The sequence below is a fragment of the Haliaeetus leucocephalus genome, unplaced genomic scaffold, assembly GCF_000737465.1.
Source record: "Haliaeetus leucocephalus isolate CR32 unplaced genomic scaffold, Haliaeetus_leucocephalus-4.0 Scaffold151, whole genome shotgun sequence".
Classification (NCBI taxonomy): domain Eukaryota; kingdom Metazoa; phylum Chordata; class Aves; order Accipitriformes; family Accipitridae; genus Haliaeetus; species Haliaeetus leucocephalus.
In genome coordinates this window covers 7,903,186-7,928,143 of record NW_010972587.1, presented here as the reverse complement: position 1 = coordinate 7,928,143, position 24,958 = coordinate 7,903,186, and the positions used below count along the sequence as shown (strand labels likewise).

At 38.2% G+C, this 24,958-nt stretch overlaps 1 protein-coding gene across 1 annotated transcript; it reads left to right on the top strand.

Annotated features, from left to right (window-relative positions):
• Window positions 1–17: 17 nt before the first annotated feature.
• On the top strand, window positions 18–6,910 carry CCDC59 (coiled-coil domain containing 59). Its single transcript, XM_010561972.1, has 5 exons — window positions 18–86; window positions 170–209; window positions 1,105–1,327; window positions 3,786–3,885; window positions 6,525–6,910. The coding sequence occupies exons 1-5, from the start codon at window positions 18–20 to the stop codon at window positions 6,684–6,686; spliced, it is 594 nt and encodes a 197-aa protein (XP_010560274.1). The 3' UTR covers window positions 6,687–6,910.
• The last annotated feature ends 18,048 nt before the right edge of the window (window positions 6,911–24,958 follow it).

Genomic DNA, 24,958 nt, shown 5'->3' with positions numbered 1-24,958 from the left:
GGCGGCGGGTCGGAGAGATGGCGCCGAGGGAGGCCCGGCCCGGCCCGGCCCCGGGCCTCCCGTCTGGGTCGGAGCTGCGTGCCGTGGTGAGGGAGCCCGGAGCCCCGTCCTCTCCCGCTGTGTGAGGGGGGCTGAGGGCACGCTGCGCGGGTGGTCCGTCACCGGGGAGGGGGTCTCGATATTTGGAAACGGGTTCGGGCTGTTGGCGGGTGGGTACGCGAGGGTGAAAATGAACCGGTAGGAAAAAGGGCCCTGGCTTTTGCAGCACTTTTCTGAAATTTCAACTTTGGAGAAAGAATGAAAGGGAGAGCTGGGAGTAATTTGGACTTGCTGCCTTCAGAAACTGTTTTGCTAATGAATATTACAAAAGTCCTAAGACTAATGCAGTAAGAAATAACAACTGAACAGATTAGCGAAAAGCCATGTGTAACTTAAGATTGGTAAGTTGTTATATAATGATTGAGACTGAAACAACCATGACTTGGTGTTTCCTTCCAGGCTAAATCATTCTGTGATGTAGCACACGTGAAGTCGTGGAGAAGCTCTTCCTGGACAGGTGTAGAAAGACAGTAGCAGCAATAAAAACGCTATTTGTGTGAAAAGATGTAATGGAATATGCATATAGTATAAACCAGTGATTTAGTGACTTTTTTTTCCTCTGGCAGCTGCTGACTACTTGAGCAGCCAGTATTACTATTATCAGTGCGTTCTTGAGACTATCTTTAGGAATCTGTTCTGGAGTCTATTTTGATGTAGTATATGAAGCTGTCAAAAGTAGGAGAAAAGTGAAATGTTAATACATCTTTTCACTGGATTCAAAAAGCATTGGCAAAGGTATATAATGTGGAGTGTGCATTAAGTATTATGTCTGCAATGGCATGTTCTTTCAAGGGTTTAGGTGATAATTTTCAGTAAATTGTTGCTGCATTGCTACAGTAGGAGACAGATTTATAACAGTGCTTTTTTTCCCTATTAAAATCTGCAGAAGTAGTGGCTTTTTCTGTTTTGGAAAGAAAATGGATTGAAATGGTCCTGGCAACAATTGAATGGTTTGGTACTACTTCAGTGCAGAGGTATTTAACTCCCTTTTTCTTGTGTTTTCAGGACGAGGATTTGCATTTCGGAGAAAACAAAAGATTGAAAGACAATACAGGAAATTATTGAAAAGGGGAAGAAAGGTCCATTCACAACAGGATAATCAATTTACTGACACTTATCCAGAGCACTTGAAACATCTTTACCTAGCTGAGGAAGAAATGCTTAAGAAACGGTGCAGGGCTCCAGATGATTCAGTTTTATCAGAAGAAAAACTTAATAAAGCAGTAGAGTAAGTTTTTTAAATATGTCTCTAAAAAGAAGTAATTGTTTCCATCATTGAAGAAATATTTTAGATCTTACAGTTTATGTGAACTTCAGTATGGTGATTTGCTTTACTAAAAATATTTTCCTGTAACATATAAATATTTTTCCTAATTGTTAGAAAATTTAAAGATACAACTTTGTTGTGTTTGCATCAGAATCAGGAAACAAAACTGATGATGGCTAGGGCTTGATTCCACAGAAATAATGTGACAGTTACTGTTGTACCTTAAGGATAAGGTTCAGCTCAAGAGCAGTAAGTGCTTGGCCAATTTCTTACCATATCTACAAAGAGAAGAGCCTGCTTTTCAGGTAGCGCGCTTCGGAGTCTGCAGAGTTTTCCTTTGAATTGATTTTTAGTGTTTTTAAATTAATGTTACTTTTCAGACTCATTTTTTGCATTATCTTTCTGTTCCCAGTTTGATAAGTTGTCTTCTTCATATTGCACTGTTTTTCTGCTAGAGTGAGTGATGTTGTGTGCAGTTACCCTTTTGTGGTATGGCTTGTTTGGGGGGGATTTTAACTATGAATTTAAAAAAAAAAATGAAATGGAGGATTTAGTAAAAACTTAAGGCAGTAAAGTGTTCTTGATCAATGTCATAATTTTAAATAATAGAGATGTCATAGCAGTTTTCCAGTGGTGTTTGGGGGTTTTGTTTTCTTTTAAATTTACTTATAATGATTGGGAGAAGTCAGGTGGAGTTTCTCTCATGCGGTCTAACAGATGTCAGACAACTTAAACCATTTTTTCCCTGTGTGACAGTAATTCCCCCTGAAATCTTGGTTAGGTATGTTAGTAAAATGAAAAGCATAGTCACTCAGGTCTAACACTGCCATGGCAGTGTTTTTAAACAGCATTCAAGTACAGTGATTGAGATAATGCCCTTTTGTCCACAGTACAAGGAGTGTTATAAGTCTTTGAATTCCAAGGTGTATCTATATCTAAACTTTCCTGGGAAGGATGCTGGTGAGATGGGGGGAAAGGCAGTCAGGTCTAAGCCCAGCAGTGGCAGAAAGGTAGAGTTTTGTCTGGAGTAGGCAGCTAATGCGTGGGGATGTCTGAAATAGGACTCATGTTTTTCTTTAAACCAGAGGGTTTCTTAATTTTGCTTAAACTGTGGTCATTGTGATTGTAAACCAGAATTAATAATTCTGCAAAAATGTGACTGCTAATCTGTGAGGTGGTGTGATGCATAGAGTCTACTAGATAGGCTTCAGTGTTCTATGAGAATATAAAATAAGACTTTGGTTAGGTAATTCTATTTTTAGCGTATGTTGCAATTTAAATAGTTTTGTACTTGAGACGATGAGGTGTCATTACACAGTGTTGCCACAAGATGGAGATGAGAATAAAGCAAAGATTTTTGTTTTCTCCAGAAGAAAGTCATATTTCTAAACGAAATTATTAGCAAATACCTTTTGTTTCCTTTTTGATCGTCTGTCTGAAATCCTCTAGATGATGATGGCTAGTTTTCAACTTTTTGTAGTGTGAGTAATAGAGTAATCAAAAACTTATTTTGCAAACAGTTCTTAAATATCTAGCAAGGCTTGTATTTTTCAAGTGTGAAATGTCTTTGCTACCACACTGTTTATGTAATGGCTTTATTCTGAATCAGAAAAAAAATAATTTAGAGCTAAATAACCAGAAAAATCCACTCAAAGTAGTGTGACAGTAAATGCCAGACAAATGGCACTGGTTTTCTTGTACTGTTTTCTTTGGTGAAAGATAGCTGGGCAGATTTTTATACTGAAATTTGGAAGGAACATAATTTAGGTTCCTAATTTCAGAACATTAAGGACAATAATATTCCATCTCCTTCAAGAAGACAAAGCTTTTAGAAAGGCATTGTTACTACTGTGCTTTTTCACCTTGCCATGTCAGCCTGACTTCTCTGGCAGGTAGTCTGCTAGCAGCTGGCTGTCCTCATATCTCTGCAGTTGCATCCATATGTCAGAACTAGAAAGAGAGAATACAGTGCTAAGCTAGTGCATTCAGTTATTCTAGCTCTGAAGAGCTCATATGATGGGGAAAAAACCCTCTTTTAGGTGCTCTTTCAACGCCATGGAACATCATCCCTGTGAAGATCCGGCAGATAAGGTATATGTGTTACTAAAAGTTGAATGCAGTCCAGTGTTTGGTACACTTGGCATTAGACGAGTTTATTGTGCTGAGTTTTCATGCTAGCTGCTCATTACGTTACATGTAATGGTGTTGGGTATCATGTAAGAGTGGTGCAAATAGGTATCTGTTCAAGGTAGAAAGATGAGCCTTCTGAAATCTGTATTTCTAATTAACTTCCCCAAATATGCAAAAAAACAGCGGAAGAGTGGAAGACTATATTCTGATTCTGCAGTGGCTATGGGATATATGGTTATGTCTGCTTGGTGATAGTCTGTATCTGAAGCACATGTACTTTTTCTTACAGGTCAGTTATGACTGAAGGGAAGTTTAAGAAGAAAACGTCCAATCAGAAGGCAAAAGAAGAGTATGAGAAAATAAAGGCTGAGCGTGCTAGAAAGAAAGAGGTAAATCTTAAACAGAGATCTTTCTTCATTGTAGACAAAGATTAGATTAATACCATTTCTACCTGTCAGTCTTCCATCTGGACCCGAATAGGACCACGGGAGAGGAACACAGGAATTGGTATTTCAGTCTTTTTCAACTGGACAGTAATATTCAGACATGCAGGTGTTCAAAGTTATCATTCTCTTTGTCCTTACTATTTTTGTCTTGCAGTTGCCATTAGCAGGATTTTACTCTGTCAGTTGGTACACCAAGAAAAACTTAGAGCTTGATCTGCATATCCCAGTGGATTATACTAGACCTCTTAAATATTGTAGAAGGGGAGGTAATAATAATACCATCATCTTGTGATGAAAAATGAAATATCCATCCTGTTTCTTATGGTGTTACCATAATGCAGTCTTTATTTTACCTTTTTATGTGCTTTGACCAACAGTGAAACAATTATATGTGATAGTATCCATGGCCGAAATCTTTAGTAATTTTTTCCCTTGTTCTAATTTAATGGAACTCATTCTTACAGGGCGTATCTTAATATTACCATTGTTGAATAACTTAGCTGAGTTACTCATTTGAGACATGCTTATTTAGCTAGTTCTGTTCTCTCCCAGTACATTGTTCGTTGCACTGTAAAATGGCACACATGGTAGCATTGTAGAAGTTGTGTAACTTGCTGCTGACAGACTCAATTTCAGTAACTACTGTATAAATATTATGTAAATATATAGCTGGATAAAACATATTATTTCTTCAGTTTAGCTGTGTTGAAAACTAGAGTAGTTTTATGCCAGTGGATCCACGATTCTGTGAGAGTTACACGGTTGTTCAGCTGAGAGCTTCTTTTTTGAATATTAGATACAGATCATGCTAAAAGAAATGAATGTTATGACCAGCTTATTTATAGGAAATATGAACAAACAAAAAGCCAGTAAGACTGCAAGGAATTTTCTTTGAGCAGCGCCTAAGAGGTGCCTGAGGGGAGGTGTTAGCACTTTTGGTCTTATTCAAGGTGTTTAGGCAAAACAAACAGTAGCCAAGTTCTGCAATAACACTAATCAATTATGTGGAACACTGGTATGATAATCACATACTTTACGCTCACATATGTTAGCAAACACTGGATTTGCTGTTACTTGTTTTGGGAAAAGAAATAAGCTTAAAGGCAGAGTTTTGGCCTCCACACTATATAAAAAAGCTAAGATTTAGTAGAGATCAGAAAAAATACAAACATAAGTAACAATTACCTAAGTAAGATGAATGTTCTTGCTTTGAGTAAGCATTTGGTTGGTAGCTTAAATGGATGTTGTTTACAACAGTATGCTGAAGAACAGTAAAATTATTAGATAGGTAGCAAATTACAGGTAAGTTGGAGTTGATGCTACTCTGGTTTAAAAAAAAAAAAGGAATTCATGATATTAATCATTGTTACGGTAAAATAAATGAAGCATTCTGAATGGAGAGATGTTATCTTTGCAGGTACCCCCCACAGCCCCAAAGCCTCTTAGATTTCTATTTAGAAATATTTTCTTCGGATATTTCTGGTTAATTATATTCTACATCACAGAGCATTCTTACTAATTTTTGTACATCACAGAAGCTCTCTATGCTGTGGAAGACAAAAATGTAATTGATAAATTATCATTTGTTTGGGCATTCTGCAGAAACATCTGCCTTTGTGGTCAGCATGGCACTGCATTTCAAAGAATAAGCTTTATGAGAACAAATAATCCAAATGAACTGAAGCAGTCCTTCAGTCTGATTTGTGATGTCTTGCATATTTTGGTAGGACATGATATAAGTGAAGCAAGCTAGTTAGCTTGCTTATTGTGGATATGTGCCCAAACTACTTACTAAAATTACAACACTAGAGAAGGGGGTGTAAGCTGTTTGATAAAAACTGAACATAATATCATGATGATTATCCATATAGTGTAAGAGCCTCCATTAGTGTTTTGGTTGCATATGTGCTGTCCCCTCAACACAGAAAGTTTGTGCAGTTGAAAATTTGGTTAGTCTTTTTTTTCCCCCTCTGTCTTAGTAAAGACAGCAGTCTCTGTCACTTTGAAAAGGACAGGTCAGTAATAGTTTGGTCTTGATTAAGTTGCCCTAGGTAATGCTGCTTGTGGTGCTGTCCTAGTATCACAAACCTGCCCAACTTCCAGCTCCAGATATGTCCCATATCCTGTCTGCCAGTCCCATGCAGATGTGTCCAGTATCCTAGCACATCTGGATTGGCAAGAGATTTACATGGAGACCACTGGATCAGACTCTTTCTTTCTTGCACTCGAGAGGAGAAACTGGGAAATTTTTGCCACTTTGTCATTTAAGGGGAAAAGTCAAGGAGCTCATTTTGCAGAAAGGAAATAGTACATATTTTAGCAACAAACCTTATCGCAGGGTGTTCCACCGAAGAAAACTTGGCTCTTCTCTTGAAGCTTTAGGAAATATAGTATGTTTTGATTACGGTATGTGCTGAAAGAGCATCCTGGTTAAGCTTTTAAGAGTAATGGTGTTTCTAGTGTCAGTACAATACCTAATTGCGAGCATCTTTACAGAAAGAAATGTTATTGCTTATAGATAGCTTCATAGTTACAGAAGATATGTAATTATTTCATAATCCTATCTATCCATTTAATTTCAGGAAGCAGAAAAAAGAAAACAACAAAGAGAAGCAGCTCAACGGTTGTACAAGCAAAAGAAAATGGAAGCTTATAAAATACTGAGTAAGAAGACAAAAAAAGGACAGCCAAATCTAAATTTACAGATGGAGTTTCTTCTTCAGAAAATACAGCAAAACACGTAAACTTCTGCATGCATCTTAATTGCAGGCTTTGAGTTACCTGTGGACTTTTTATAAAGTTACTTTTAATAAATAATGTCTTTTTGCTTCTGTATCGCTTTTGTCATTGGCTTGATTTATCTCATCAGTCCAGCAGTGGAGGATGTTCATCCTGAAATATGTATTCCATGCTGAGAATGAGAGATCTGGTACCTCGAGAATAAATGGTCTGTATTTCTAAGCTTAAATTTTATTAGCTATGTAATATCCTGAATTCCAAATCATTACAGCCTAATACCATCTGAACATGAATCTACATAGCATAAAGCATTTTTTTTCTAGCTCTAACACTTCCTGTAATTGTGACTACTAAAATTATGAGAGGAGTAAAATGATGCATGTGATATAATTAATATCTCATGAACTGCCAAGGCTAGGAGTCTGTCTTGTGTGCTGTTGGATAGGATTTGGCACATGAAAACAAAGAACATACATAAACTATACTTGGATGGCTATTATTTGTCATTCTCCACAAAGAATACAACTTTCCAAAGGTCCAAAACTGGTTTGAATGTAAAGATGTTGTAGACTTAACATACACTTTGTGCTTGGTGATTTATACTTTGATGATTTATTTGTTCAAAAACTTAAGTATGACTTTAGCTATGACGGATCAGGTAGATGAGTTGAGGTTTTGGTATGCTGAGCGTATCAAGTTTCTAATCTTTCTTCTTCAGAAAATCTTTAGAAGAATTCTTTTAAACCTTGATTTGGAGGTGCAATTAGGGATCTTTGGCCTAATAAAATGAAAGCATTCTTAGTAAGACTAATAAGTTTGCAATAAAACAAGTTAATTATTTTCCTTAAGTTTATACAGGAGAATACTATTACACTTTTGCCTTTATCTCAGTCTATTTTGGCAGCCAAGAAATAATACTGAGGTTTTTTCAGCATATAATAAAGACTAGTTAGACATTAAAGTAAGGAATGTCTTGGAAGAAATTTCTCACCTCATGCTCCATAAGATTTGCAATACGTTTACAGTATTACGGTATTAAATTACCTCATTTAGAAGTTGATGTCAGCTACAAAAAATTCCTTATTTAAAATACATGTGAAAAATAAATAGTTTTGAATTGTATGATAAGTGCTGTTAAATGAGGAATAGTTTAGGAGTTTGAGTTGGCGAAAATGTTACTTGTGTCAGTATGCCGAGGCTTTTTCCGCCTCATCTTGTTACACTTTTTGCAAGGCTTTGAATCCTTGTGCTGTGATGTCATTTAGGAAAAACTGAACACAAGTCCTAAGGTAGTGCACCAACAGATAATGTGGGAGCTTTTCATTAAATGGGCATGTCCATTCCAGGAGAGAAAGGGAGCATAGATTTGACATTCTTATTCTGTTTCATACTTTTGCCTCTATGTTTTTTTTCTGATAATTGCTGTAATTCCCAATTTTGAATGAGCTCTGAGCTGAAACATTGAAGAGCAGAAATCTGCAAAGTGCCCAGAAAGTGGGAAAGGCAAGTTTTGGCATACAGAGCCTTTTGATTCTTGTCATTCTAGGCTGTCAACTTTTATTTTAAAAAATTCAAACAACTATTTGTACTTATTTGGTTTTTTATCAGTAGTGCAAAAGACTTAAAATGTTAACTTCATGTAACTTGTGAATGACGTGAAATATCTTCCATGTGAATTCATGGTTGAAGTTCTTCTACTTTTTTGTTTGTGTGTGTCTGTTACCCTATATGATCTTTTATCATTCTTTGGCTAAGGAAATGTTAAATGCAAATATTATGAATTGTCATCTTAAAAAGAACTCTTCTCAGTTTGCCATCAGTTCACTTATAGACCTGCTAGGCAGATGTTTGCCATGATGTCAGTTGACTGGAAAGATTTCAGAAAACTGTAAGTTTTAGACCAGTAATTCCATTGGTCAACGGCCATCCTGAATTACTGGTATCGCTATAGGTACTGGTATACAGTCCAAATACCAGTACACTTTTAGATATGGTGTTTATCTGTAAAGCATTTCGATAAGTTTGAATGATGCATTTGAAATCCAGATTTTTTTCTGTTGTCTTAAATTGAGTGAAAACTACTCTCAAAGTATTCCATATGCTTGATTCTTCCTGGAGAATAGGCTAGGTAATATGAGGGTTTTTTTCATTCTTCCTTAGCAACAAGAAGTCTCAGTTGTTGATTAGTGGAAAAAAAGAGAATTCTGCTCTGAAAAAATCTCCATTTTTTTACTTGCTTTATTCTTTCTTTTTGTTTAAGAATTACAGTTTTCAGAGGAATTCAGGTTTCCACAGTATTTGCCATTAAAATGTAATCTTACCTCATTCTAACTTTAATTCGTGCCCTTCTCTTAGTCTTTTTATTCTATGTTCTTGGTGATAGTTAATATGAAACAGACCAGTTTTATCAGATTTTCCTGAAGAGGCACCTGAAAATGCCTCCCTCTTCCCGCAGTGCTTCAGATATCCTGATCAGGCAGAGCACTTAATCAAAAACCTGTGCGGTATCTGACCTTAGCCCCAGCATTGCTGGTTTCAAGGAGGAGAGGGCATTTCTGTCATTTCTCCCCATCACTTTCTCTCCTGCATAGCTTTATTTGATTTGGAGGTAAAAAGGGGCTATGACTAAGCCCAGCTTCTCACGGACTTTTATACGAGAGACCTTCTTTTCCACCAGAAGTTAATTCTTGATACAACAGTTCTAAGAGGAGGAAGTTAAAATTACGTATTTCCTCACGCTGTCCTTTGCCTTTGATTACCACGAAGCAGCAGCCCAGGACAGTAGTCATGAGAAGCCAGTGCAGTCCAGTGTCTCGGCCGCTTCCCGAGCTGGCCGCGCTCCTGTACCATCAAGGCTCTTGGATTAATTCAGTACCACTGGAAGGCAGTGGTACAGCAGTGCTGATGCTGCGTGGCTGAAGGTCTTACAGGCAGAGAAGGGAATTGAGCCTTTGCTTTCATTGACAGAGTAGCACTGTAACAACTGACCCGTCATCTTTTTATGGAGAAAAGTGTGGAGAATGGAGGGAAGGAATGTTTTGAGGAAGGAAATAAAGATCTAATTACTTTTTTTGATCTGGTGGTCACTAAGAAAATAGTCCGAGAGCAGTTAGATAAGTTTGTGGAGGCTGCCTGTAAAAGCCACTGCTTTCAACTGTGTCTTTTAATTTGAAGCACATGAGAAGTTAGTCCAATGGGATGTTAAACTTGTACTGGTTTTTATTAAACTTTGCTGTGAATATGTAGTGAAGATGTTGAAATGTGAAAGAGAGGCACGTAAGTCCTGTTGCCATTCTTTTTTTTTTTTTCCTAGCCACACACTCAAACTTTTCTCTCCTCTAGCAGTTTGTTTTCTATTTTCTGAAAGCCTGCAGATCACACGTAGTTGTGTCTTTCCAGTACATCTGAGTAAGATGAAGTGGAAGGGATAGGGCTGCACAGTTTGAAATTTTATTCTTTAAGTTGGATAGTCGGTGAATGCAGGAAACTTCAGACGCCTCTTTTTTCCTTTCATTATAGACGGGTGAAGCTGTGAATCAGAAATACGGGAGGAAAGAAAGCATCAGGTACAATACGTTTGTTTTCTCTTTTTGGTTCTGAGGAACAGAATGTGAAGCTTCCCTTGCTCCCTTTGCAGGTAATTTGTTGGGAAATCATAGTAGTAACTTAGATGGATCATCTCATTAAGCTGGCTTTGACAGTACAGGGACTTTCTCACCCTGTACCCATCTCAAAAGAATTTTTTTCTTGCCACTTATAGGAAAAACAAAACAAAAGCTTTCATCCATTAAGATACTAAGGCTTTGGAAATGTGGGACAATGTAGACTTTGGAATTTTTTTTCTTTACAGTCTGATAAATTATGCCTGCACTAAGAATTATGTAAAGAACATGAAGTTAAAAACCTGATTGTAATCTTAGTGTCTATTTCTGCTTTCACAAAGTAATGTTTTAAATCATTAATCAAAGAGTTTAGAAGCACTTCTAAATGGATTAATCGACAGAAGTGGTGTGAGCATAAGAAAAACGGAAGGGCACTTCATTTAATAAAATCAGTGAGGACAGGACAGAGTTCCAAAATACCAATTTTCCGTGGAATTTTTATTAACTCGTGCATGCCTTCTGGAAATTGCTGAGTAAGTAGTTAATAGTGAACTGGAAGCCATGCAGTGAGCTTGCTGACTCCTCTAAAGAAAACCTTTATGGAATGTGAAAAAGAAAAAAAGTCTGAAGTCGTTCAGTCTGAACTCTTGGTAAGATAATTGTTGGTCCATTCATAAAGCTGCTGTGTAACTGGACCTACAACGTGCTGGGTGCTCTACCTTTTGTGTACAGCTTTGCCATGAACTTTGTTGTCTTCTATGTAGTTTTTAATTAATAGCAATTTGGATCATTATTTTCAAGTCTGGATTTATTCATATATTTTCCCAAATGAGAAATTATCCCCACATTTGTATCTGGTTTTTTAATATCTTGGTATCAACCCAGTTGAGGAAACACGTCTGTTGAGAAACTATATTTGAAGATCCCACTTTGTGAATTAGAAAAGAAAATAAACATTATAAAAATAAACTAAGCTAGCTTCATGTTTTACTAACCTATCCAGTCCACACTTGCTCACTAGATAACGTGATAAGAAGTGGCACGTAGATTTAAACTATCTATATGCAAAAATGCTGAATTTTATTTTGTCTTCTAACTGCCACGAGACGCTTTGTGTTACAAGACCCCGAGTGCTAAAAGCACTCTCCCTAAGAAGAGTCTCTGGTTTCTGCCCGTGGTAGGTGCTCTGGTGCTGGAATCCAGGATCTGCAGATGAAGTGGTTGCGGCTCTGCTGCACCGATCTGCTAATGGGCTAAATCAGAGTGGGCTAAACTCCATACCGATGTCCTCCTCGCTGGAGAAATGCTGCTCTTTGGAATTGAACAAAAACCAGATACCTCTGGTTTTGACCCTTGGTAGTTGCCAGGTTATGACAGCTGATACTGTGTTTTAAGACTGTCCCTCTAATCTAAGAAACAATTTATTTTGAAAAAAAAAAGGGGGGGGGGGGGGGACAGCATTGAACAAGGATATCTAGCTACAAGGAGAGTGCCAAGAGGAGAAATGATAAGTTCATCTAGATAAAGTTATTTTATCAAGTCATTTAGTTTGTTTTCCTCTGTGTTACTGGAAACCTGGAGTCAAAAGTAACAGCAGGCTACAGCTAACCAGTTCTTTTACGTACTTTTTAGATGATGATTGCTTTTATCAATTATGTTTGGATAGCTCAGGGGATTAAGGAGAGTTCTGGAGATTAGTAGTCAGAGTCCGACCTTTTCATTTAGGTCCTGCGCTTATATTTATTGTGACCATAGTGATTAAACTCTTTTCTTCCTGAGAGCTATGCAGTAGCTAGAAATTTTTAGTGGTAAATATGTCATGAAATCATACAGCTCGTGGTTTTAATTGGGAAGTCCACAGAAGTGCGCAGAAAGGGAATAATCTGTTCAATGTGAAGTGACTTTGGGCAATGCTGAAGATGACAGAAACTACAAAACGGGTATGAATAAGAGTAGTGGTTCTGTAGCTACCAGCAGGATTTTACTTTGAAGTAGCTGTCACTAATAATTGGGGAAGCAGTGAACAAATAAAAGCATTATGGAAATAAATGCGGGTATGTGCATTCAGGAACTATGGATGCTAATTCTTCCATAATACCCATGAACGGTACAAGTGTTGAGACATGCAGCATACAGGGGTGACTGTAATGTAGTAGTCTCAGTGCATTGAAGATTTAACTCCGTGGGAGGTCTCAAAACCAGGAGTATGATGCAGTATGGGCTTGGGTTTCCCTATGACATTGATGCACTTTTTTCATTGTTCCTGTGTTTATTATCTGAAAAAAAACAACATGTAAGGGAGCTACAAGAGTGTTGTTTATTGGTTTTGTGTATTTTAGAGATCACAGCTTTACACCTGATGACCCTGCCATGTAATGAAAGGTGTTCTGAGACATGAAAAGTAGTAAGTAAAAACAACAATCAGGGAATTCCTGAAATATTTTTTGACAAACTGAAGGTAGTTTTATTGGTCCTGTTCTAAGAATATAAATGTAACATTCTAACTCTAAAGTTCTTAGGGTTTTCTGTAGTCAGTGAGGATACCGTCAAGGGGCAGACAATCTCATCTGAACATAAATCACAGGTACCACACCTGCAGATACATATCTATCTATAAGGAGTTTATGGTGACTAGTTCCAACATCTAGACTTGTAGAGGTAGGTGAGATGAATCCTGTCCTGAAGGTATCACACACAGCTGACCAGGACAGGGCAGCAGGGTACTGTGTTCCTCAGCTCCCTTTGAGCAGGGAGCTGTAAATTTTGTTACGGTAGTTTCTCTCTCTGTCCCTGGATTTTTTTTTTTTAGTTAAACAGTAATGATTTGCTACAAGGTAGGTTATTTTTCTTTTTTTCTTTTAGTTCCTTAAGTGATATAATAAAGTACTAGGACTTAACTGCCAATAGCAGATGGAAAGTACATGTCCTACAATTGCTGTCATGTCATCCTAATCTAAAAGTCAAAGGCATGCTGGCATGAAATTAGAACTAATTCTCCTCCTATTTAACATTTAAAAAAATTAAAACTGTACTGTAATACGTAGTATGTTTTAGGTCAACAGGCAACTCAAATCAGTTACACACATGGCTTAGATCGCTTTAAAGAGACCCAAGTGATGAAATGTGTGCAGTAGCAAGATAATGCTAGATTATGGTAAGGCCTTCATGTTTTATCACTCAGTTGTTAATATTTATGTTCAATTTCTTTTATTGTCCAGTTAAATTAGATCAAATATAAGGTAAAATAAAGAAATACTCTTTTTTTCAAAATAGAATCCTAAGTCGAATACTTAACAATGGACGTTTTAATTTGTTCTTAGTTTCAAGGACAGGTTGTAGTTTTGTATGGAGAAGTATCCACCAGACTAGTCAGGCTGGTGCTGTTAAGTGTTCTTTCCCCGAGAGCTGCATACACCAACTGAGTGTTTATAATTAAAACAGTCTTCAGGCTGATTTAATTTATGTTTCCTACCTACACCAGTTTTGGGTTTGCTCCCCGATGACAGGACTGCTGTATTTTTGTCGAGGATTTTCCAGGGAGGAATGGAAGTAGCTGCCCTCCACAGATGGCTGTCTCATTGGCAGGAAATTCATCTGGTCTCAGCACTGAGGATTTGCTATGCAGACACAAACTCTGCATTCAGTGCACACACAGTATGGCTGATCTGGCCCAGACTCATCAGATTTATGGCAGGAAGCTTTACAGCTGATCCGTACAGATATTGAGCATTTGAAGCTTCGAGAAATTTTACTGCATGTTTACATACATGGCACAAAACTAGCTTGCTCAGCATCCCTGACAGTTGGCAACACAGTAGTCAAGTCTGCATCCAAGCTACTGGGTATCTATAAGTTATGTGAAAATGTTAGGTCATCAAACATCATCAAATGACATTGCTGGATACAAAAAGTCCACTAACACCAAATATTTCATAACCCTATCTGTTAATAAATTAAAGCCAAGCTTATTTTTCATAAGTGCAGTTGCTTTTGCTTCAGTGTCGTTTTTCAGTTTGCATCTTATTTTCTGATGATAGCTAAAAAAACCCAACATTCTGCACTTACGATCCTGGAGTGTATATCTGCTGGAGGTAGGACATCCTCTCAGAGATAAAGCTGTAATACATGATATTTTATACTCCACTATAATCAATAATGTGCATTTTTGTCATCTCGGAGAAATATGCTAGAATATAATTTCCGCTTTTGAATACAGCTCATACATTTCATTCTCCAAATACAATGCAGTGAAAGCTTTTTTATGCTGTTTTGATTTCTCATAATGGTCCATCTGTAGAAATTATAGATATAAAAAGTATGAATTCATGCTGTGTCACAATTTCTACTGATATTTATGATTTTTTTTCTGCTATTTATTTCACTGGGGGGGGATGTCCTGGGTTTTTTTATTGTAGATAGTATAAATAAAACTGGTACCTTAGGTGGAAAATGGTATTTGGGTTTAATGAGGTAGACAGAGTTCCTTTTAAAATAATCTGGTATGCATTAAAATACATTTAGTGGTTGATAAACCAATACACAATAAAATATCTATTTATTCAAAGTATGATTTTTGTAATTGTCATATAGGTGTCAACATGTTGAATTGCACTGCAGATTGAAAAACACAAAACAGTATTTCATATGCACTGTGCTCAAGATTAAAGCAAGGGAAGGGGGATATAAATTACACATCCATACCCACACATAGGTATCTGTAAACACTGGTCTGATTTTCAGGCAATTCCTTAAGATAGTCATTTTTTAATTTCAAAACGATCTCTTGTTGTCCAGGTGGTAGTGATTGCTGTGGTCAGTGTTATTTTAAAACCAATTATATACCTCATTTTGTGGTATTTTTACTTTCTGAACCTGTAAGTATATGAGGTTTTTCTTCTTGATCCTTTTTTACAGTATTCTGCTCTGAAGGCAATCTGTTCTTTAATGCAGGGAGATAATGTGTGGAGGTACACTGATAAATTACCTTTGCACTAAGAGCAATAAATCATGCCAAAAATGGCAAACACGTTGTATTTAACAAATATTTTCACTGGGAGTGCACAAAGAGGACAAAACACGGTTACAACATACACAGGAACACCTTCCACTTCTGCATCGTACTTTGTAGTAGAGCAAGTTGTCAAATTTTCAGCTGCGTAAGTGGGGGCAGGACAGCTCTTCCAATCCACGTCCTCACTTCCCATCTCTGCTCAGAACAAGCACGCTTAGGAATGGGCTTCATCTTAAATCCGTGGGGCTTAAGCACATGCTCAAAATTAATCATACAAAGTAAGAGAAACTAAAAAGGAAAATAAAAGGCTACCTCATCCATCCTCTGACCTCTTATGTTGTTTGGGGTTTTTTTTCCTTAAGTTGGAACCTAAGTCTTATGATTTGTATTTATTTCTGGCAGAGTACTTTTCATTACATCACCCCTGACTGCACCATAAAAGCAAATGAGCAGTTACGTGGCAGTAGGCAGGCACAGCAGGAGCTCATTAGGAGCAGTACCACATTGGAAGCTTTTTGAAACACCAGATTTTTGAGTGCATTGTCAGAAGATGTCAGAATTAAGCATATTTCTGTGGGAATCCTGAGCTAGTACAGGCAGTAAATAGCATGCAGGAGGAATTTTTCATGAAAGTTTTAAATGTCAAGTAAATTCTGAATATTGCTCATACCTTCAACCTTCACAACTGATGAAATCCTAAGGTTTTTTGACTAGAAGGTGGACCTACATTTAATACTCTGTATATGATGAAAATGAAGATTGTTTGCCAACTTCCTTGGTTCTGAAAAGTAGAGGTATTTTGCAAAAGTAATGTATAGGCATGACTTTCACAGTAGCACCCTTAATTTTTTAATATTTTTAACTTTCTGAAGATTCTTGGGTTGTACTGTAAACGTTTTTTACAATAGGTCATGGCCTTCCTTGGATTTGTGTTATCAAAACAAAAACATGGGTATGGTGAAGTTTGAATATTTACTATTTAAGGAAAAACTTGTAACTGAAAAGAAAAAAAAAGGAAAAAAGTAATCAGAAGTGAGCTTAACCTGAAAATATAATGTGCAGGTAAGACTGTCATTTTATTTCCTTAGAACGTCATTTCACAAGTGAGAAATAAGCTACGTCAGACCTTAGGTAGCTGTAAAAAAACTCACAATGCCATAAAGCAACAAAAAAAACCCCGAAAAGCAGGAACAGCTAGAATCATCTCTGTCAGTTAGTGTGCATTAGGTGTCTCAAAAAGGTGTAGTCTCTTAAGAATTATGAACTTGATACAGAAATGATTCTTTGACCTGTGCTATAAAAAATGCCAGAGTAGATGTTTAGTGTATGACTTGTTTGCAGTTCGAATTATTACCTAATATGTTTGGAGTATTATTCCTACTCCACCAAAACCTAATTCATGCTGAAGACTGCAGAGTTTTGCATCTGTTAACAGTTGCAGATAAATTACAGGCTGAAAAGCTTTTCATTATCCCTCAATTTAATTGTCTTTTAGTTTCAGTTCTGTGGTATTATTAATAAATCATAAACAGTTCTTTCGAGGTAGTAGCGGGGCTATTGTATGTGAAAGAAGACATTTATTCTGGAGTGGGTTTGCTATTAGATGTAAGGAAGATGCCATCATTAAAGTGATGGGGGATCAAAGAAGTCTATTTTTTACTTCTCTAACCAGCATGGAGGAAGAGATTTTGTTGTTCTTCCTGGCTTGGTGCAAGAGCATTTCCCTAAACTATGTTTTCTTCTTTGATATATTGAGCGCACTTCCTCATAAGCTTGTATTTTTAACAGAAAGTGACACATCACAGTGAAGTTGGGAGCCCAACAGAAAAGAAAGGGATGGAAAGCACAGACAGTTGGGAGAACTGGTAACAACTATGTGTTTCTTAATACAAACAATATTGAGAATACAGGTTCATATGAACCTCTGTTTTACAAAACCAGTGCATATAAGTAATGAAATAACTCATGTAATTTAACAGAGAAGTTCACACCTACAGAATTTATTTTATTCTAAGCTTTTTAGGGTATATAACCAGGATATTTCTTTCAGTTTAAAACAGGGATGCCATTTCAAGTAGCTAAATAATCTCAGTTGGGGAAAAAAATAAATGTAGTTTAAGTGTGGAAAATAAGTACTGCAAAGCAAAGGGTTATTTATTAGCAAAAGCCAGTGTTGTACTCTGTTTTGTATTTAGTCTAAAACTTGAAACTAATTTCAGGTTTTTAGATTAAAAAAACCCCAAACACTCTGAAATTCAAGTTTTCCCTGGTGCCAACTCAATTTGGATATTTCCCAATGACTGTTTCTATAGAAACAGCAAACATATTATGAAGATAATTTTAAAACATCTTTAAACATCTCACATTTGTGGTTATCTAGCTTCAGAAGGTAGTATCAAATACCTGTCTACATTTCAGCTGAGCCACTGCACAGAAAAGATGGAAAGAAATAATTTGCAGCACCCATGCTTCCACTGGTACTGCATGTGTGCAAGCACTTCTCGGGGCTCTTTTTGTTCTTGGTGAAGAAAAGCCCACTGGGTGGAGGCATGGAGCTGAATTTCATCAGGAGACAGCAGTTCATAGATTAATAAATGTAAAAAAAGGAAGGGACATTAAGATCAAAACCTGGTAGACTTGTTCAATGAAGTCTGTAAGACTTGATCTTTATTTGAAGTTGTGCAAACCTTCCTTAAAACCTACTGATTATAATTTGAAATTATTTCTAGCATTAGACAATACATGGAAAAATTTTGTGAACTGCTCAGAGGTATCCCTTATTTTTAATTTTATGCTGTCCAGTTACAATTTTGGCTATATCCTGCTGTAGCTTTTCTGGTTACACAAACAATACTGTAACAGTTACATATGTATTTATGCTTCCTAATCTACATAGAAGGAAACCCTGAAGTCCTGCAGTATAGAGTCTACTTAGGTAATTTTGGGGCTCTTCTGAGAGCTAATTGCCAGTTTGTCAACACTTTGCTCTTAATAGGGGCACCAAAGCTGAGCAAGGCTAACTGTTCCACAAACCATTGTAGGTTGCACACCACGACGTTAAACACTGATCCCATGCTGAAGAAGAAACTTGGCCACAGCCCCTCGATTTCTCATCTGAACTTGCTGCCCGGCTAATAGTATGAAGAGACGACCCTTCCTGCAACAGAAACCGAGAGCAGCAGCAGAAGCTAACCACAACGACGCAGATTCCCCAGGCTCAGCTTTCTCCCGCAGGCGCTGCCAGCTGTGGCTGCACATTCTGGTGGCCCCAGTGTTACAGGCACCTCGAACGCTGGTAGCCCAGTAAGCCTCTGCTCCTGGGGACCAACCCAAACAGACACAGAGGGTTTGCCTGCATCTCCTGCAGTGGTTCGGGTGGAGGAGTTGCTTCACCAGGGCTGGTGACCTCGCAGACAGACCTGGGGGTGCAGGGCCAGCAGCAGTCTATTGACATCCATTTCATACCCGTATAGGGACTTTCAGGGGAGTGCTGTGAGGTGGTGGGATTTGCTAATCTCTGCCTAATCTGCTCTCCTGAGCCTTGGACACGGTTTCAGCCCAGGACCGCTATCTGTCAGCTGTAATGATAGTGACATCTGCCATTGACTCTTCCTCTGTTGCTATATCTCTGAGCAACTTGGTATGAGGTCTTCTCTGTGGAACTGTGTGGGAAGAAAAAACAAAGTCAAATGAGACCTAGTTTGAGGCTTGACAAATATCCTCGTAGTCAGCTCTAGTTAATGGAGGCACAAGTACCACAAGGTCAGACTTCGTAATTTTGTCTCTAGATGCCTATTCTGTGCTCCTTCTTCCTGGAAAAAGCTTGGAGAAGGTCTCCAGAAGAATTCCAATTAGTTAGTGGAGTCTTGGCAAATGTTGACCCAATCTGTGAGACAAGTCAGTGCCCCAAGGTTAACCCAAGTGAGTGCTGTGCTGCTGCAGTGTTGTTATGGCTCGTCTTTGGGTTGGTTCACTCGTACATCTTCAGCCAGGCACAAAGGCAGTCTGCAGACAAGATATATACACCTTTAAAGTAAAAAGCAAAAAATTATCGGTTAACATACAGGAGAGGGCAAGGAGTTACTGAGCTGTTGGTCTACGCCTCAGTGTGCCCACCACCTCTGGTACAAAGAAACTTTGCTGAGAGGCCAGCATCAGTCGGGACGGGAAAGGTTGGACACAACCACATACCCTCCGTGCTTCAAGTCGCTGTCTGCCACCAGCTGCACCAACCCTGACGACACTGACAATTCGACCCAATGCTTCATAGCTAGTTCCCAACTGAACAGACCAGCCTGACTTACCTCCCTGCTTTTTTCCCCATTAGGACTTTAAACCTTTCCATGCTGGTGTTTTCTCTCTTGTGTCTTTGAGGTACTAATGATGCTGTCTCAACAATCCTACCCGCGGGTGAGACCGTTGTCTTTTCTGTCTCTTTGCAGATCTTCTCACAGCACTTTCATGGCAGTCTGAGCCCAGGTTATTCTGCTGCGTCACATGAGAGCGGAGTCTTGGATGCCCGGTGCACTGGGGAGAGTCGGGGCAGCCTTCGGATGGGGTTGAGGAGGGAGGGTTTCAGCCTGTGCACTGATCCAAGGAAAGGTGGGCAGGAGTTCATTCCTCTGGAGAATCAAATTAATCATATTACTGGTTCTACTCCGTTGCTTCTTTTTGCAGCGCAGTGTAAATTACAAAAAGACTGGGGATTTCTTGTTGCTTGAAGTCACTCTGGATCGCAGAAGCGGTTTTCATGCAGGTCAGGGTGCTCTGCTTTCAAGTTCGGGAGTGGGTGATACGGTGTGGTATCAGGTTCTGCGAGCCCAGGTCCAGGACTCCCATTTGCCCTTGCCCCTAGAATTCCTATTTGCCCATTCCTCCGTCCTGCCTAGGTGTGAATCACAGCCCTGTCTTCGTGTTTATTGGTATCCCCAGTTTGGTGTCCAGGTCACTAATAAAGTTAGACGTGACAGGTCCCAGGACAGACCCTTGTGGTACTCCACTTCTCACCGGCTCCAGGTAGCATCCTATGGCCCTCTGAGTGCAGTCATCCAGCAGCTTTTTACCCATCTAGTAACCTGTTTAGTAATCATTATTTGAATTGGAAATACGCAATATGTATTTTATTTTGCTTTTTCCCCAGGTAGTGAGTAGAAATATTTATTGAAAATTGGGGCCCTTTATGATTTTTTTTTATCAGTTTGTTCCTGAAATAGCATTGATAGGATTCCTTTTGTCCTAAATAGACCTTAAATTATTTTTATTTTCCTTACTGCCAGCTGTAGAGCTTCCTTTTTATCCTTTAATTTCCTCTATTGATTTTCTACAATTTCTTATTGATATTCATTTCACTATCCTTCTTTTTTTCTGCTCTCTTGAACATAAAAAGGATTTTTTTTATTAATCTGTACAACTCTGTAATGTATATATGTAATAAAAATGAAAATGTAGAAGTACTAATTTATGTGCATAAATCCAGCTCATTTAGTATTACTGAAAATAATGAGCATCATAAAAGAGGCAGTGATACTCCACATAAAAATAGTAAAAGCTGTTATACTTATAACATCCAACAATCCCAAGGCTGAAGAATATTTTCAAGAGTATTTTCTACTGTGTTCTAAAATCCACTGTCACCCTGGACAGCTCTCAATGCACAGTATCTAGGGGGAAAAAAGAGGCCTTTCCACTGAAGATTTTAAAACCAATGTTATCTGCTGTACCGAGATTATTCTAAAAATCTTATATAATTATTTTGGAAATAATTTCATCCAGCTCAGTAATATTAGGTCTTATCCTTCATCCTGACAGATGATGAGTTAGGTCACAGAATTAGAAATTTTTGTAGCTTAGTTCCAGTGATCATGACTTGATTATATTTGTTATGTGCAAAATACATACTGAGGAAGGAGTAAGCTTATAATACTTCACAAGATACAGTACTACCCTGGCATACACTTCCTATTCACGGATCTCTCAATTCTAGCAAAATAATATAAGGTTATTACAATATAAGGTTGTAAAATAGCTAGATAGCTTGTTTATGATTTCTGATACTTTTATCTCATAGATTTACAGTGAACTAAGCCAATCCAGGAATTTACAAGAAAAAGTGCCCTTGTGCATTTATGCAGATTTTTTTCCTGACTGTTCTTCTCCTGAGACAAAACGTACAGTACACATAAATTGTGGCAACTTACAAATTTGATTTTACTCATGGGTTTTATGGGTAAATGGATGTTTTCCAAACAAACTCATCACCAAGATCTTGTTTACATAATTTGATTGACAGACACCTTGGTACAATTACTTACATACCGTGGAAAAATTCCTAGGGAAAAGCATAATTGAAGGGATTATTTTGTTTGCTGGAGCTCTAGCAGTATTCTAACAACAACAGTGTATGTACAACAGGGAATATTTTATATAACGGCGAGCCTTTTTTAAATGTCAGGTTTCGTTCCAGATCGCTTTTGAAAACACAACCCTGGTAGACTATTGAATTTGAATTCTAGGGATCGTGATTTCTATGACGCCCACTCAGGATAATTACTCTTATTTGTGGTTGGAATCCATAGGCTAGAGCTATACCTGAGGAAGCAGCAATTCGTGCAGAGCTGGAGTGAGGCACGGTGAAGAGCTCACCCAACCTGGCAGCGTAGTGTCTGTCGTGTGAAGCTCGAAGGGTTCATCGCAGTCTGAAGAGGGCACAGGGTAAGGGAGCTGGCATCCCAGATCCATTCTGTAAACTGCTTCCTCAAAGACAGTTCCACCTGCTGTCCTTAAGGAGGGAACATCCTAGGTAGGAACGATGCTGGCTTGGCACTGCTCTCTCCTGCGTGGTGGTGGTACTCCTTGTGTCTTTGAAGAGCATCCACCAGAACCAGTCCGTCAGCGGGCAGCAGGAGAGAGTGGGGCAAATAATAGGTGACTCTCCTGTTTTCTGTTATATCAGTTATTCATCACTGTTTACCAAATGCTTTAGGGAAACACAATTCAGCCTGCATGTTATGCACGTCTTCCATTCATGGTGTAATTGAATCTGATATTATAGATTTTTATTCTGACTGTTCTACCAAAACATTTTAAATAGCAGAATGATTGATAGGTAGTAGGTAGCAATGATGATTTTTTTTTCCTGGTCTACCTTTGTAAAATGAATATGAGTATTTTAGGATTATCTGTAGCATTGCATGTTCCACAGCCTTCAACATCTCTGCAGTTTTGACCTGCAGAGAGAGAGTGTAAAAAGTCACTGTGTGCGCCTGTGTGTGGACATGTTTAAAATGTGAAGATGTTACATACTTTCCATTGTGTGATTTTACCCTGGATCCATACAGTAATTAATCTGTTTTAAGAATGAGCAGTTCCAGGGAAGTAATTGTGTTCATTACACAAAGGGATAAAATAACATTTTAAAACAGATATTAAGAAACTTCAGTAGAGATGATGCCATACCACTGCAGTACTTGATCTCCTCCTTTGCCCATCTATTTTGAAGGATCTCCTTATTTTTGTTGCACTACTCGATACTAATGATGTTCAGATACTTTTCCTTTTCTTCTAACACTATACTGGTTATATTGTTTCACTACCTGCAAATCGGAGGTAAGATTGCTTCAGCTGGGCTTGTCATAGCCTGGAATTGTTCTGCTGGAAATCAGGAAAACTGATGTTCAGGTCTGAAGATAGTGCCTTTCCACTCTGACCATCATATAAAGAACTGGTTTGAACCTTTTCTTAGCCTGTCTCAGAGGAAAAGTAACTGTCAAACAAAGGCTAGTCCCTGGGGAACAGGAAAAGAAACCAATAATCTTATGTGAAGTTTCTGGTAGCTGGCCAATTTTCTTGACTGAATAGGGTGTTCTTTCCAAGTCAGTATCTTGATTATGCTTCTTGATTTGGGGTTTTATTGGCTTCTGAGGTAAAAGAAGGAACACCAACTCGATTTCTACTTTTCCTATTAATAGCCCTTTCCCACAGAGCTTCATGACAATATTTTCCCCAGAGAGCCTTAAAACAATACAGCTTTTCCAGACTGAACAGCTTTCTTCTTGGTTCCTCTTCAAGTCAGCAAAGCCTGCTTGCTTGGCTTCTGCCTTTTTTCAACATGGAATAAAGAGAAATCTCTTAGTAATGAAGCGGACTCATTTGAAGTCGATCCTTATTACAATTTTAGCTTTGCAATTTACTGATGGGCAGTCTGAGCCTTGGGAAAAAAAAAAAAAAGGCTGAAAAACCAGTGCTGTGAAGTAACCTCCATGGCTTCAGTCTTCACTGCTGGATCTGCCAGCACTCCTCTCAGTAGTTACAAGGACGAAGAAAGGAGTCTGTAGTGGCAGATCTCAATGTAAGATCAGGCCATTACTCATAATGGGTAGATTTCAAACACCATAAAAGTCATACTAGGTAGCAGTGCCTTGTGGAGTTAGCATCTTATCGCATATATGTTAACATAGTATAACAGTTATGATATCTCCCAGAAAAGAAAGTAACAAAAAATAATTCCATTGTTTTTAAACTCACTAGAGTTTAATGAGGAAACATTAGATATTTTTAAAGTTTGTTTTGCTAAAAGAAAATTAAATTTCTGTCATAAAGCCATAGTAGTAGCAGTAGTAGTATTAGTAAAATTATCCAGATAGTTTAATATTTAAAAAATAGGCATATGCTTAAGTGTGATGATTAGTCATAATTGAAGCAGCTTGTATTAACTTCATTTTATTTAATTGATTCTTGGAGTAAAATTCTGATCTATTGAAGGCAATCAGGTTTTCAATCTTGTGTTTTCAGCATGCCAAGTTTTCTCCCCTCTGTTTCTTTTGTTAACCTTTTTTGCCCCCATTCCAGTCTTTCATTTCTTGAAATGATAGAGTTCAAAGATCTCATCACAAGACCTGATAGATCTTGTGGACCATAGCCCTTAATTTGATGTGTCAGTAATTTTCAAGCTGTAAAAGCAAGCTTGCTAGATCTCCAGATGAACATATTTTATTTCTTTTTGCTAGTGCACGAGGATGGTAACACCAGCAGAGTGCCTCAAGACCTTGCTGTCTCTGTGATAGAGAACACCCAGATTTCCAGGACCTCAAAGAAAAACACAGTCAATTCATGTCAAACCACTGATTTCTCACTACCCCCATCCCCTTACCACCCTTTTCAAATAGCTACAGCTAGAGACTTCTTCCTCTGCTTGGAAATGCCATGTATCAGTGCACAGGCAGTAGGACATCCTGCAAGAAGCGTAAGTCACCTTCCCTCTGGTGTCGAGGAACAAATGCCTCACCTCAGGTGTGCACCCAGGGCCATGTCTTTGAAAGGCAAATCTGTTTGGTGGTGTGACAACGGCACAGGAGAGCATTTTGTAGAACCTGCTGCTTTCACACAGGACACAGAGGGCATTTCAGGGCATTTTCGAAAGCAAGTAAATTCCAACAACTCCTAGTTTTAGTGCTCCCTATTCACTTTAGAGGCAGATGAATGAAAATTTCTGGTATCCTTTACAGAAACTATGAAGTACAATCTTAGCAGAAGTCATATGGTTCCAGATTCCTTTGCACACCCCAAACAACATTTTCTTGAAAGAAAGCCAAAATGTCATTTCAAAGCACTGTTAACAAATGTATAGTCTGAATAAACACGTCTCTGCATTCTACCACTAGGTCAA